Genomic DNA, 14,962 nt, shown 5'->3' on the forward strand with positions numbered 1-14,962 from the left:
CTGTATCACCCAACCTGTTTTTCCTCCATCACCCTGTCAAGTTGCAGTGAAGAATAGGGTTCAAGAAGATCAGGAAGTCTTCTGCTAGCTTTGCCACAGGGTTTTGAAGACTGGTAGTGGGCTTTGAATCAGAACTATTTGCCTGGATTGGTTGTGTTTTTTTTTTGCAAACCTGTTCAGTTTAATCAAGCCCAATTCCAAGTCAAGTTCAGAAGGGGTCCACCTGTCACTACTTTCATGTGTTCAATAGCTCCTTTCTAGAAATTATTTTGTAAAGCGATTCACTTATTGAGTGATTCCGCACACGTTGGATAATGCACTTCCAATCCTCTTTATAGATCAGTTGGAATGGATTTTTTCATGTGCGGAACAAAAAATCCACCTCAAACGACTGATAAAGTGCATTGAAAGTGCATTATCCAACATGTGCGGAATCATTCATTATCTTCTATAAGAAGCTGGTGGTAAAGGAAACCCCAGCAGGAATTTCATTTAGTTGAGGTGGCTAGGCTGGAAGTCCTACAAGAGCTGGTAGCAATCCCAGGGGGAGTGGCCCAGTGAGAAGGCAAAGATCAGGAACCTAATGGGAGGCTGCCAGCCTCCTGCATTGGACAGTGGGCAGCAGGGAACACAAGAATAAGAGATTTGCCTAACTATCCTGACTATGGCATCTGGAAGGGGGTCAGCCTTCTGTCCTCAGAAAGTTTGAAGCCAAAGGGAAAAAATGGGGTTTTCCCCCTGGGTTTTGCTCAGGAAAAAAATCCCAGAAATTGGGGGGAGGGGGTTGAAATATATGCAATACTTACTTTACTACCAAACCTTTTTTATTGATTTAAAGAACATAAAATTCGTTATTTATAACTTAGTTAGCATATAAAATTGTACTATTTAGCACATTTTGGCAAAAGTATGAATGTCTTCATTTTCTATTTTACTGCAAGTAGATCCAATACTTAAGAAAGAGTTGCAGACTGCTGCACTCTATGCTACCATAGCATGTGGACCTTAATTTCTGCCATCTAAGATGTAGGAAAAATAAAAGTTGAGGGTAGAAAATGAATTCTGCAGCAAAGAAAAGTGTATTATTTGGATACTCATAGAGTCAAAGTAGGTAGGTCTACCAGCATATATGGATATTGAGTAAACCTTTATAACACTAAACTCTTTAATAATGTACTATCATTAAACTCATTATAGCATAAATTGTTGCCAAAATTATTTATATTTAAACAAAAAATTCTTGAAAATGTTCTCTATGTCTATAGTATAAACAGGAATTACCATTACCTTTTGCTGTGGATTTTCTTGCATAAAAAATTTCGCACTATAGAGTCTGAGCAAAACCATCATTTCTTTTATGCCAGTCTCCCTATACCAGTTGCAGATAGTAAATGTTCCATCCGGAAGGGGGGGCATGCAGGAAGAATGGGACAAAAATTTCAACTGCTCTTATTGCTGAATAAAGTAAGTGATATAAACAACCCTCTCTTATGTGTTACACACATGGAGATGTTAATAGAAAGCTGACAGTGAACTTGGCTTGAACTCTGTTCAATGCCAATGTGCTTTCAATAAAATTAATGGGTCAAACGTGAACTCAATAAAGTAGTGAATTCATTTGACTGTAATTCTTCCTGCCTTATTAACAGAGGTGGTACTGGAAGCGGGCCCTGGGACTGGACTCGTATAGGAAAGAAGGACCATTGGCACATGCACTGATTTTCTAAGCTGCTACCACCAACTTATCAGAACTGGCAACAAATAAAAAAGCATCTAGGTTTGGGAAAAGAATCACCAATCCCTGTTCAGTCTATGGACAGCACTCATAGCGTTATAAAATTATAATTTTCCCCTGCCCCCCTCCACAATTAAGAGAATACATTTTTGGACTAGTAGATAATACACTTTCCTCTACAGATGTAGGCTGCTGTGCTCAGAATGTTAACATACAGAAGCAATGACAATACAAAGGACTAACAGTTTAAAAAATGCAGAAAAGGGTACTTTTTGTTAGTCACGGGGAGGAGGAGGCTAGTGTCCTATCTAATATCTAATCTATGATATCACAGGCACTATCCAATAGGTACCTACACAACCACAGCTAATGCCTTCCAGGTTTCAACTGCTACCAAGAAGGTAAAAAGGAACCAACCAGATCCCCTTTCCTCCAATCTTGATCTCAATCCTATTGAGAGCTCCAACCCATCTACCTTCCAGTTGCCACAGATAGTCACAGCAGATGGAGGAAAACTGAGAACAGCTTTATTGTATTTTCTTCCAATTCCTGCAAACTATTTTGAGAGCCAGAACTTGGATGAAAAGCAGCCAAACAATTGCAATAGGCTTGCTGGCTGGAGGAGAATTACATTTGCCAGGGACCAAGTATTAGTGAGTGAGTGCAAGGAAAATGCGATTTTTCCCACAACAGGTGCATCAGCTGGTGGGGGGGGGGATGCTTCTGCAACAACTGAACAAACAAATTTATTGAGCAAAAGAAACAGACATCCGGAAAGGCTCATAAAACGCTCTCTGTAACGACCCTTCAAAATCCTAATCGTTATGCAATGCAGAGCCCAGCAATTATGTTTAAAAACCCCTCCAGTGCTGCTAAGTTCCAATTCCTCCCTGCAGCGCAAGCAGTATCCAGTCCCTGAGAATTTCAGCACCAGCTATGTATAGGGATCCTGAAGCACCATTCCTCAGCAGATTGTGTGGCAACAAGACTGTTGTTGTTTGACAGCAATGCGCCTGCCAAAATCACATCACAGAAGCTGGCTCTCCAGATTGCTTTGGAGGTCCAGAAGGCGGCTGCCAGCTGCCATTTCGTACACATGTCAGCTAAACGGTGCCCCTTCCCTCTACAAATACTTAATACTGATTGCTTTTTTTCAAAAATTTAACACAGTAGTTTTTGCAAACCTGCCATAAAAGCTAATGCTTTCCTGGGATTTAATCTTTTCAATCCATTTTCACCAAAGCTGCATTTTAAAAATAGTAGCAGTGGTATTCTTCCTGAAATCTAACATGTAATGGGATTTATCAAATATTTGCCAACTGTCAAAAATCTGATTTGCTTGCTTTAAATGCAGGTTGTAGGCTTTCATGTTTTTTTATCTTCTAAATGATGGAATGGGCATTGTACCACTGGATCCCTGTTAACCATAATTAACCTGGGATCTTCGCTGTTGGGATGCCTTTTCCCTCTACATCTTTGAAGCAAATTCCTTCCTAACCACTTGAGTCAAGTTAATCTGCTGCTGAGAATTGCTTGACTGTGATTCTGATTAACTAGGATTCCTGTTTAACCAACAGCTGAATCCACAACTTGAAGCAAAAAGCCTGAGATAAGCACGCCCCCAAAAAATCACTTCCACCCATGTTTCCTAACAATAACAACAGCAGCAGCAGCAGCACTTATATACCACTCTTCTAGACAGATTAGTGTCCCACTCAGAGAAGTGAACGAAGTCAGTGTTATTATCCCCACAATACAGCTGGGGACCTGGGGCTGAGAGGACTGGTTTACCAAAGGCCACCTACTGAACTCAAGCAGTAGCGGGATTCAAACCAGCACAATGCTGATTCACAGCCTAACCACTTAACCACTATGCTACAGGAGTTCTCTTTTAAGATGAATGCTCTTTTTGTTCTCATATCGAATTCCCAACTTGGTCCCACCATATGCATCAAGGTATACAAGGTGCAGGTGAGAAAGGTGAACACCTGGTATACAGTAGATGTTTCTACAAATCTAGGAGAAGGCCCAGGTTTTCAGAAAAATCTGGAGGTTTCTTTTTTAAAAAATGGGGCAAAAATACTCCCCAAATTAGCCCACAATGCCTGTGCTTTCTCATTGCACAAAAACTGAGCCAGCATATTGGGTCATGTAGCAATTCAAGGTCTCCATGATTTTTTTTTTAAAAAAAGAAATAGATCAGGAGTGGCTGGGTAGAGGAATAAGCAATTGGATGGGATGTGTATGGAAAAAAATAAATACTTAGGTGTGTAATAGGCGATTGGAGGGGGAATGAGGTACTCCATGGTGGCTTGGAAATCAGAACTTACAGCTTTCGGCTACAAGCAACCTTTCATCAGCTGGCCAGCCAACTTGAAACTGCAAGTACATCATCTAGCTCCAAGCCCAGCAAATCAGTGCCTGTGATGGTGGGAGAAGCTGAAATCTTGGCTGGCACATCTTTCAGTTCCTAGTTAGCCCCACTGATTAACTGCACTGCAGTGGCTTGGAGGATAAAGCAAGTCCCTGCAATCAGCTGGCCCAGTTGCATGGTCGGGAACTTGGAAGGACTTGTGGAATGGTACTTCATTTTCCCCTGTATCTCCTCCACACTTTTTCCTCTTTTGCTCCTCCTGGCAGCTTCCATATGCTCACCTTTCCTTACTCCCTTCTCTCCTTCAAACCCACTAAACAACTTATCTTTTATCTACCTCCCCCCGCCAATCTTCATTTCAATTTCTTAACTTACTTCATTTACAATGGGGATCCAAAGTAGCTTACATTCTTCTCTCCATATTACCCTCATAACCACCCTGAGAGTTAGGTTAGGCAGAGAGTGTGTGACTGGATCAAAGATACACAGTGAGCTTCCACAGCAAAGTGGTGATTCAAACATGAGCCTCTCAGATCCTATGCGGAAACTCTAACCACTACAAATACTGGCTTTTGAGGTGGGGGGTGCTGTTGAACAGTAGTAAGCAGCCAGGCCTGGGTGAGTCATGGAAGTCATGTGTTATCAAGTCACCGAGTGGTTGCTTCTGGGCTTTTTCAAAGACCAAATCAGCCCTGGAAAGGGTCCTGCCCCCTCCCCTTGCCTGTTTCTGACAAAAACCAAGCCTGGAATACTGGCTAAACTCTTATGGTTGCCTAGCAACAGCCACTGAGGGCATCTGGTTAAAGCTACAGGTGCTCCTTTTATCATTTTTATGGTTTTTTTTTTAAAAAAAGGGCTTTTTAAAGGTTTCACATTTTTCCTCAATCCTAGGGTATTTTTCTGGTGTGTTGGAAGATCTGCCTTGTCCATTCATGGTGCCAATCTCCAGATTTAAGTATCCTGAGATCAAGGCCACTTGGCTATTAGTATATAAGATATTGCTACCCACCCTATGAAGAGTTGCCAACTAATCAGAAATCAATGTGGCCTTTCCCTCTAGCCCACCCCAGTCTTTTTTTAAAGGTATAGATTGTTTTATACAAGTGCCCCAGAATCTCTATATTGGACTAGCTCTGGCTTCTGCCCCACTGATCAAAAGGCCTCCATCTGTTATTAGAACTTTTGATTTCAAAAGATGGCAACCCTAACCTTGAGCTTTTTAGAAAAAGTCAGATAAAAACTTCAAGAAAATCAAGAAAACCAAAGAGCCCCATCCCCTAGCTTGTGCAAGGGTTACACAGCTACTCAGAAGTTCAACTGATTGAAAGTGCAGGATATAAAAGCTTCAAATAGATGAAAAAAGCCCTTCAACTAGTAAAGCTGAAGACACCCAGAATGGCACAAAGGGAGTTTGTGGTGGACTTGGATTAAACAGCAACCTGCACTAAAAAAAGCATCTTGCTGAGGAAGAGCAATGCCCCAATTCATTTCGATGCCCAAATAAATAGCTTCCATCAAAAGGGTGCCAGCGAACCAACTCAAATCAACTTTTCTGTACCTCACACTACTGAAAACCCCCATTACTCAAAACCAGTGTCGTTAGCATAACCCCCTCTCCATTAAACAGTACACTCATGTTTGTGACCTTCAGAGGGTCATCATGTTTTGGCTAAAACCCTTTCTCCCTCCCTCCCTTCCATTTGTACAAATGAGTTTTTGCTCTAATGGGGCTTATCTTAAGAATTCCTCCTCCAGCATCCTGCTGAGAGGTTTGTCAGGTGCAGTGGCACAACGTACAAAGTCAATTCAATGGGAAGACATTCAAGCCCGCCAGAGGCTTTTAAAACATTCTTGTTCTGGTGCACTTGGCTGCAGTTCTCACAGAAAAGGCCTTCCGTGAGCTGGGAAATACGGATTTTGACCCCTCAGTGGAAAATTCCTCATTTCTCCCTTCTGAGTTTGTAGTGGACTTGAGCTGTGAAGTTGAAGACTTTTTCAAGGTTTTTTGGGGGGGAGGGGGGAGGAATCAACTTTTTGCAACCCAGTTTCAACGGTATGGACACGTTAAAAAAACATCAACATACACATGTGAAAAAGGCAGCATTCAAATGCAAAGAACAGAGTTCACACCCCACACTCCATCACTTTGAAGTTTTCAGTATATTTTTCTGTCCTCTGTGCAATTTCAACTAAAAGTGTGCCTTTGCTGACCCAGTGAATGTCCCAGGGACCTGACTTCATTCATTTTCTTGGCATTTTTCAATTGTACTTATGCTCTACAGCTGTGTGGCCTAAGGAACTTCCCAGAGGATTTAAAACTGTCTTATAAAATCAGCTCCATACCCTAAACAAAGCCAGACCGAATAAAATGGGTCCATCTCTTTTAGGTTAAGAAGAACTACAGAAAACAGGCCAAATCAGAAACCTTCCTCCATGAGGCCTACTAACATGACCTGCCCAGGGTCATTTAAAATACTAATTTTTAAATGCATCCCCAAAACATTTTTTTAACATTGTGTTCCAAATGTCTGTATTTTGGAGCAAAGCGATATTGGAATAATAAAAAAAATGACATTTTTCAGAATAGTATGCACTTTACAGACACTTAAATTGTCACTCAGAGATTGCCTGAAGAATTATGTTGTGTGACCATCCCATGAACTTATGCTGAAATTGTGATAAGAGTTGAGTCCCCAGTCAGAATCCAAGCAGTCTTGTCCGTGCCCTCTCCTCCACTGCCTTTCACCAAAGCCAAAGCTCCAAACTGTAGGCCCAGCCAACAATCTGGATCTGGCAGGAAGAACTTGGGAGTCCCTAGGTAACAGTTAAACCCAGCTAGATGCCGCTTCCAATTCAACTTAAAGAGTTGGATAGCAATTGCCAGGCAACTATTTATTTATTTATTTATTTATTTATTTATTTATATTCCGCCCTCCCCACATCAGCGGGCTCAGGGCCCGCAGATGGAGGTGGTGTTCTCCTCCCACCCTAAAAGTAAAGCCCCTGAAAGAAAGAGCTAGCCCAGTTTCACCGCATGTGTGATTTACAACACCCCAAGTACGTTAGTGACCCTCACAAGCTCTCCAGTTGCTCTACTGGAATGCTGATTCACCCTGGTGGAATTATACATTGCTCCATTCTGCAGAATAAATGATGAGTTTGAGTTCTGCTGACAGGAGAGTGAGGTTCTTTTCACTCATTATGGACTATTCTGGTTGGGTCTGAGGTTCCCAGTACACAACCAGATCATGACCACATGGATCTTTCTCCTCACAGCGTTTTCCCGGCCTGTTTCCAATCTGAGAATACACAGGTTTCCCCAACAGGCCGAATAACAGTCATTCCGCCACCCAAATGTTTCAGACTGAAGCTCCTCCTCCACATATGCTGTGATCTTGGCCCAGTTGGGAATCAAGGAGAGCCCTCAAGTCACCTATGACTGTGTTATATCTGACACATGGTAGCCCTGTTCACACTTACAATGAACACATATACAATCCAGCCCTACACACTTCACAGTGAATGCATAAACACCTAGTATGCATGCAGGTACATTTTTTTTTTTGCAAGAAACACCCAACACAAATACACTTTACAAATAAAACTGCGGAGAGGTACCTGGATAAGTCTGAGGTTTGAATCACCTGTCTAGTTGTACTTATGTTGAATGTAACATGAATATTACTCGGTGAAAGAAAATTCAAGGATATACTTTCTATGGATTATACGTGTATTCAATTACTTGAGAACAGGGCTTCCATGTACTGTACAGTGTACACACCGTTTTTCTTTACACATGTTGAATAATTCTTACATTCTATTCAACACATGTACATCTGAACATGATTGAAACCTCATATCTGGTTTCACAGGTCGAACGAACATACATTGGCTCTTTCTTACAAACAGCTGCATGTACACACAGCGCAGGTTGCATGTGCATTCACTGTTACATGTAAACAGGACTGGTGCAGACACAAAACACAATCTGTGTACTCCATAATGTACAAAGAAGCCTTGAGATTTGATGTAATGGAGCGTGCACCCATTCATTGTTACTATGGGGTTGGTTGAAACCAGGGCTTTTTTTCTGGGAAAAGAGGTGGTGGAACTCAGTGGTGGAACTCAAGACCGAACAATGATGTCACTTTGGGTCAGCTGGAACAAGGGGGGAGTTTTTTAAAGTTTAAATTGCCCTTGGTGAAAATGGTCACATGGGTGGTGGCCCCGCCCCCTGATCTCCAGACAGAGGGGAGTTTAGATTGCCCTCCACACCGCTCAGCAGCGCAGAGGGCAATCTAAACTCCCTTCTGCCTGGAGATCAGGGGGTGGGGCCACCAGCCATATGACCATTTTTAAGAGGTGCCAGAACTCCGTTCCACTGTGTTCCCGCTGAAAAAAAGCCCTGGTTGAAACAGGCTGTTATGAGGATGCAACAGAGGAGGAAAGAACCAAGTATGCTGCTTCTTGGAAGAAAAGGAAGTAAGTGTGAGGCTGCATGTCAGCGCATGCGGTAAAGAGAAATTAAGCTATCTGCAGGACTGCTTCCCCCACTTTACTCCTCTGCTGCAGCTCTATTACTCCAGTCAAGCTGCAACTTGTAGGCAGACTCAGGCTTCCTCTGCCTGGATTGGAGCTTTTTTTGCAGTCCTTCCTCCATGCCATCGGTATTTGGATGCTATTGTAAGACAGAACTATTCAGAAAAGTTTTTCCAAGTTAGGAGCTGTTTCAATGGCTAGGCATCCCATTGCGCATGGATGCCAATGGGATGAACCAGTTTTAGTGTGGTATCATTAGTTTTATCAGCCTTCTAGCTTTGATCAGCCCAATCTCATCAGAGCTTGGAAACGCAGAGTTGGTCACGATTAGTAAAATGACATCATTAACCTGCACCTTTGAGGACAAAGGCAGGTTAAAAATGCCTAATTAAACTTAAAAAATACCAAGCTACAGTTTTCCTTTATATGGTGCAGTTACACTTTCTCTAGCAGGCTGGGAGGGGGGGGGAATAAAGAAAACTGCTTTGATTTTTCTACTTGAAACTTCAGCATTAGAAATTATATGCCTGAGTCAATGAACATTCCAAGGGGGAAGGGGGGGCAGAGAAGAAAACAAGCCTTTGTCTGCAGCTCTGACATGCCAGACCCTACTGACATTAGTCATTGCTCCTGGGAACAAAGAAAAGTACTGTGGGGACTCTACAGGTGTGCTGTTTATGGAGCTGGAAAGGAAGATCTTTTGCGATAGCAGCATCACATACACGCATACTCTTGCAGCATCTACCTCGGCCGCAGAATCCAAAATGTGGCTTCACACTTTATGCACTGCCTGGCCAGAGTACTCCGAAAGCTTGCAAATGAGCAACAGCAAATAACTTTCGGTATTGTTTCAGTACTGCCATAGCCAGCACTTTTAATGTGCATTGTTGAGTTTGCTCAGTGCCTCCATATCTCCTTAAGGGGATTTGCTCTTGCAGGTAAATAACAGGGTTAGTGATTGGGGCGGAGGGAGCTGACCAAGGGTGCATCTGCACTGCAGATGCATTTGCTTTCATACCTCTAAGAGAAGAACTACACATTACATGGGCAAGATTTGAGTCCCGTGGCACCTTAGAGACCAACAAGATTTCCAGATACAAGCTTTCGAGAGTCAAAGCTCTCCCCAATCTTGCTCTTCTACTAAAAACCAACATGGCTACCCACCTGAAACATTATATGGGATACCAATGATTAATAATGTTTTTAACGTTGACAGATCCAGTCCACTTAATGTGCAGTTCAACCTTAATCATTGGGATATCCCACAAAGAATCCTGAGGATTGTAGCTGAGTGCGTTGCTGAGAAATTTCTGTTGAGATCTTAGAACTCCATCAAAGGTTTGCCTGGAGTGATGAGTCCAGTGCAGATGACCCGTATGTGCACTGACTTCTCAAGCAGCCAAAAAGAGCAGGCACCAGTGAACTGGCCCTGCCCTCACTTACTGCCGCATTGTCTGCACGGCACGAACACGAGGAGGACGTTCCTTATAGCCCCTCCCCACTATCAGCACTGGCGTTTTACAAACACAGCTGATCACGGGGAGGGGGACATGCACTCAGGCACTTCCTCCATGAGTTCACACTGTGCAAATAACTTGGCAATTGCAGGGAAGGCATGGCCAATGAGCTCATGTCCACTCTCTCTCCCTGCAAGGTAGGAATGGACTGGAGGGGAAAAGAACCTGGCAAAGGGCCTGCCCCCCCAAAGAGGGAGGGAGAGGCAGCCTACATGCCACATGAGGTTCAGGACGGCCAGATGCCCCCCATCTGCCACTGGGCTGGCCCAAACTAGCATGGCACTAGCAGTGGAAGGGGTACTAGGCCAAGGACAGAAATCCCCTTCCTAAATGTGGCTTTAACCATATAGCCTGGGCAGCTTCTTTATTGTGACTGGACAAAAGGAAGCTGCCGGGCAGTTTCAAAAGGCTTTCATGAATAGTCTGATGATAAAGTGGAAAGAGGCCAGGGAAGCTGAGTTGGTTATCGGACTAAAATCAAGATTGGGCAAACTGACCAGTCAAGCATTTAAAAGTACTTGGCTGTTATTTTACAAGTATTAACAAAACGAACAAGCTTAAGTCTACAATAGGTTGGATAATTTACGGTAGTTAAAGAAACAAATTATTGCACAACAAGTTAATGTTTAGAACAACATTACGAGAAGTGATCTTCGCTACTGACGTTTACTTGTGTTCCTATTTGGGGACGTTCCTGCTGTGGCCAGTTTTGCTCTGTTGCTCAAACAGCCCTCAATCTTAACCTTGCTAACAGATGACAGTATGAAGAAATTTTTAAAAGGTGAGCTGCTACCTACACAGCAACATTCTTGGCTTCCTGGCATATCTGATAATATTTTACTATAGACAAATATTAGACTGTCAATCGACCTCTTGATTGACCAGTGTGCCAACCCTACTGGGAAGCGATGGGAGATATGGGTTCTCATATTTTACACTTGTTTTCCAAACTGACCTTCATTTTGGGCTGACTTAGTAGGCTTCCTCCTACACAGTTTATGGATGGCCTGATAAGTCTAACCCCAAAATGGATGCAGAACCCACAATTATTTGAACTTCTAATCAAATTATGTGTTGCCTTGTTTTTCTTTGCTCTGTGTGTGTGTGTGTGTATAGAGAGAGAGAGAGAGATGTAATTTTAATGACAAGATGTAGTATTTTATAATTTTAATGATAGTTAAATGTGTTTTAAGCTGAGTTGTGATCTGCCCTGAGCCTGCTGATGTGGGGAAGGCGGAGTATAAATTCAATAAATTAAATTAAATTAAATTTTGTATTCTCCAGTGTCCATTTTGCAAGAAAGGCTGCTAGTTTATTTAAAATATTTCTACCCTGCCTTTCCAAGATGTTCAAGACAGCTCTCAATGTAATTTTTTTTTTAAAAAGAAGACTGTGTTACCAAAAAGTCAGTAAAAATATCTTTTCTTAAAAACAGGATATGTGCAGGGGAGGGGGGTTGCCTGTCATATCCACTTAGGCAAGGCTATTTTCTGTCACAAAGTGAACAAAGAAAAAAAAAGAGTGGGGGTGGGGGGAGGAGGCAAGATGCCTCATAGGCCCAATTTGTACTCATTCTGATAGTCAACTTATGTCACAATAGCCTACAGCACCAAACAGATCTGGAAAGGGCCCTTGGTGAGTACAGGGCTACCCTGACTGCTGTATCCAATGCAGCTTCTGTAGAACGGGACACAAAATCTAGATGCCAAACCACTTCTGAATGCAGTAAGGTGGAGGGGACCAAAACAGCAGGCAGAAAGCTGCCAGTGAAAAGAAAGGTAGGAATGTAAGAAGAACTCTGCTGGATCAGACTGGTGGTCCATCTAGTCCAGGGTTCTGTCTCACAGAGCAGCCCAACCAGTTATTCTGGAGGGCCAGCAACAGGGCCCAGAGGCCGAGTGCCTCCTGGCACTCGTATTCAGAGGTCTGATCATGGAGGCTCCCTTTTAGTCACCATGGCGAATAACCATAGATGGACCTATGGTCCATAAATTTATCTAGTCCTCTTTTATAGCCGTCTCTGCTTCTGGTTATCACTATACCCTGCGGCAGTGAATTCCACAAAAGTAACGAAACAGAAACCTGGAGTTCTATGCAAGGTAGTCCAGGTTCTACTATAAGAAGTTAGCACACACACACACACACAGAGAAAAACCCTCATAAAATGAAGGGTTTTTTTTAAAAATCACACAACTTCAGAGCTACATCTTTATTTACATAGCTTTTCCACACAAGAAATTGGGACGGTATTGAAAAGCTAAACCTTGCACACTTACTTGGGGCATCAACTTACAAGTAAAAATGTCTGAGGGCGTCAACTTACAAGTAAAAATGCAGAGAGTCTAAGCTATGCAAATAAAGAAATATGCCACATAAGCTGAAAGTTAAAAAAAATACTAGCATCAGGTGATATTCCAGTGCTACTTTACCCTTTTTAAAAGTACATCTCAGAAATTTTTACCTCAACACTTGAAATGCAAAAGCAAGAAAACATTAGCAAAACCTGTGTAACATACAGAGACACATATCAGGCAGCTGTGATTGGCTGTTGCTCTTTGATGAGTCTACATTCTGGGCCAAATCCAAGATGGCCTCCGAAAGTCATGTTTGAAATGGCCCCAAGAAATCACCCAAGTTATTTTTTTCTCTTTTTCTCTGCAAACAAGCATTCCAAAGTGTAACTCAACAACAGGCTCTCTTGGGGTTCTATGGCTTCCGAATGCATTTGGTATTTGTTTCAGAGTTATAAAAAAAAATAAGCCTATAGATAAAATAAACATATCGAAAGATCACAAAGGTGAATTAGAAAGCACCAGCTGGATTTACCGTGCAACTCGGGCTCACTCGATTTGGGGCTGCTTCTTGCTCTGCGCTCCGCCTTCTTCACAACCAGGGCTCCTCCACCACCAACTCCTCCGCCGCCACCTCCTCCTCCTCCTCCCCCATTTGCGGCACCATTATGAGTCTTGATGGTACCATTGTAGACAGTTGTACAGTTTCCCGGATGGTTTTTATAGATGGATGAAGGAGGGCTATTCAAACGGTTCTGCCGATCTATCTGTCGGTCTTTCATCTTCTTGGGATGGGGTTTGTTGTACTGATCTTCCCTGGTTATGTAACTAGACATTCCATATAGTGGTATAATTTCTAAAACAGAAGAGGAAATCAAAGAGATGGAACTCAGATTCCAAAGAAACTTTCTTCCATACTTATTTACCATAGTAGTGTTCATACTACATGCAATAACAGGTGCGTATTCTTCTGCCATTGCTTATGTCAGCAACAACTTCATTGGTAAAGTTTTAAAATTCTGGACTGCTTTTCTCTGCACCATGTATAGAGATGCAGCATACAAATCTTCTAAATAAATAAATCGAAGCAATTCACACTATCTATTGAAAAACCATCAATAAAATGAACATATATATCTCTATAGTATAAGCTATATAGCAGACAGCAAGGACAGTGTCAGACTAGGATCTGGGAGACCCAAGTTCGAACAGCACTCTTCCATGGAAACTTAATTTTAATTAATTAATTAATAATGTAATAATTTAATTTGTGGTCTGCTCTCCCCGCAAGTGGGCCCAGAGCAGATTACAACATCAATATATAAAACAATTAAAAACATTGGTAGTAATCATATGACACAGCATTAAACATAAAAGGTAGCTCATATTGCACCCTACATCTCAACACCTCGAGCCCACAGGGCAGAGTGGCTAAAATGTAATGAGTGTAGGGTTTGACGCATATTCCCCTACCCCCCACTCAGAGGGTCCGGTTGGGTGGTTTATCTGCTTCAACCTCCATAAGCCTGGCTACATCTCCATCTTACAGGTCCGGCAAAATGATAACAGATCTTGTTAAGATCGGGCATCCACAGACAGAGTTCACCAGGTAGGTGCCAGGACTGAAAAAGCCCAGGCCCTGGTTGAGGCAAGGCCAACCTCCTTGGGACCAGGGATCACCAGTAGTGATTGAAGCAGCCTCTGGGGAATAAAGGGCAAGAGGCGGTCCTGTAGGGATGTCAGTCCCTGTCCTCTAAGGGCCTTGAAAGTCAGAACTAAAACCTTGAACCTGACCCAGAACTCCACTGGGAGCCAGTGCAGCTGGTGCAGAACAGATGTAATATGGGACCAGAAAGAAGTTCTGGTCAGGACCCGCACCGCCACATTCTGGTCCAGGTGTAACTTCTGGAGCAGATACAAGTGCCGCCCAGCATAGAGCGAGTTGCAGTAACCCAGTGATTTTTACCTGCCCTCCCTGCAAGCAGGCTCAGGGTTAGTTACAACAATATAGTAACAATAAAACAGTTTAAAATACAGTACATAGAAGTAATAACAGTCACATGTTAAAACCAGGTTACCCAAGATGGCTATCCATGTTCACAATACACCCCATCACTCAAGATGTTATGGGGTAGGTCACGCAAGTGATATATGATGTTAATAATAGGTGTACCACAGATCACTGGGGGGGGCAGTGACCTCAGTTGAGCTTCCCTCACAGGGTTGTTGTGAGGATAAAATGTAAGAGATGTAAGACAGTTTGGGTGGGGTATAAATAAAGTAAATAAATTTGAGTAACAGCTTAAAAATCACACGTCTCTAACTAAACCAAACACTACAACCAACACAGAAGACTAACCCAAAGGTTCTTCTATATAGAACAGGTTCAAACAACAACTACAGCAATAACTACATTTGATATACCGCCTTTCAAGACGATTTAATGCCACACTCAGAGTGACTTACAAACTGTGTTATTATTATCCCCCAAACAATCACCCTGTGA

The 14,962-nt window shown here is 42.5% G+C and overlaps 1 protein-coding gene across 4 annotated transcripts in view; it reads right to left on the minus strand.

The window, feature by feature from the left end:
* The window catches only part of FNDC3B (fibronectin type III domain containing 3B), a 360,494-nt gene that overhangs the window by 130,897 nt on the left and 214,635 nt on the right, over nucleotides 1–14,962 (minus strand). For all 4 annotated transcript variants that reach the window (XM_054983393.1, XM_054983396.1, XM_054983395.1 and 1 more), the window contains one exon: nucleotides 12,992–13,312. In XM_054983393.1, coding sequence (XP_054839368.1) covers nucleotides 12,992–13,312 — 321 coding nt within the window. The remainder of the gene's footprint in view (nucleotides 1–12,991; nucleotides 13,313–14,962) is intronic.

Source organism: Eublepharis macularius, chromosome 6 (genome assembly GCF_028583425.1).
Source record: "Eublepharis macularius isolate TG4126 chromosome 6, MPM_Emac_v1.0, whole genome shotgun sequence".
NCBI classification, from domain to species: Eukaryota; Metazoa; Chordata; class Lepidosauria; order Squamata; family Eublepharidae; genus Eublepharis; species Eublepharis macularius.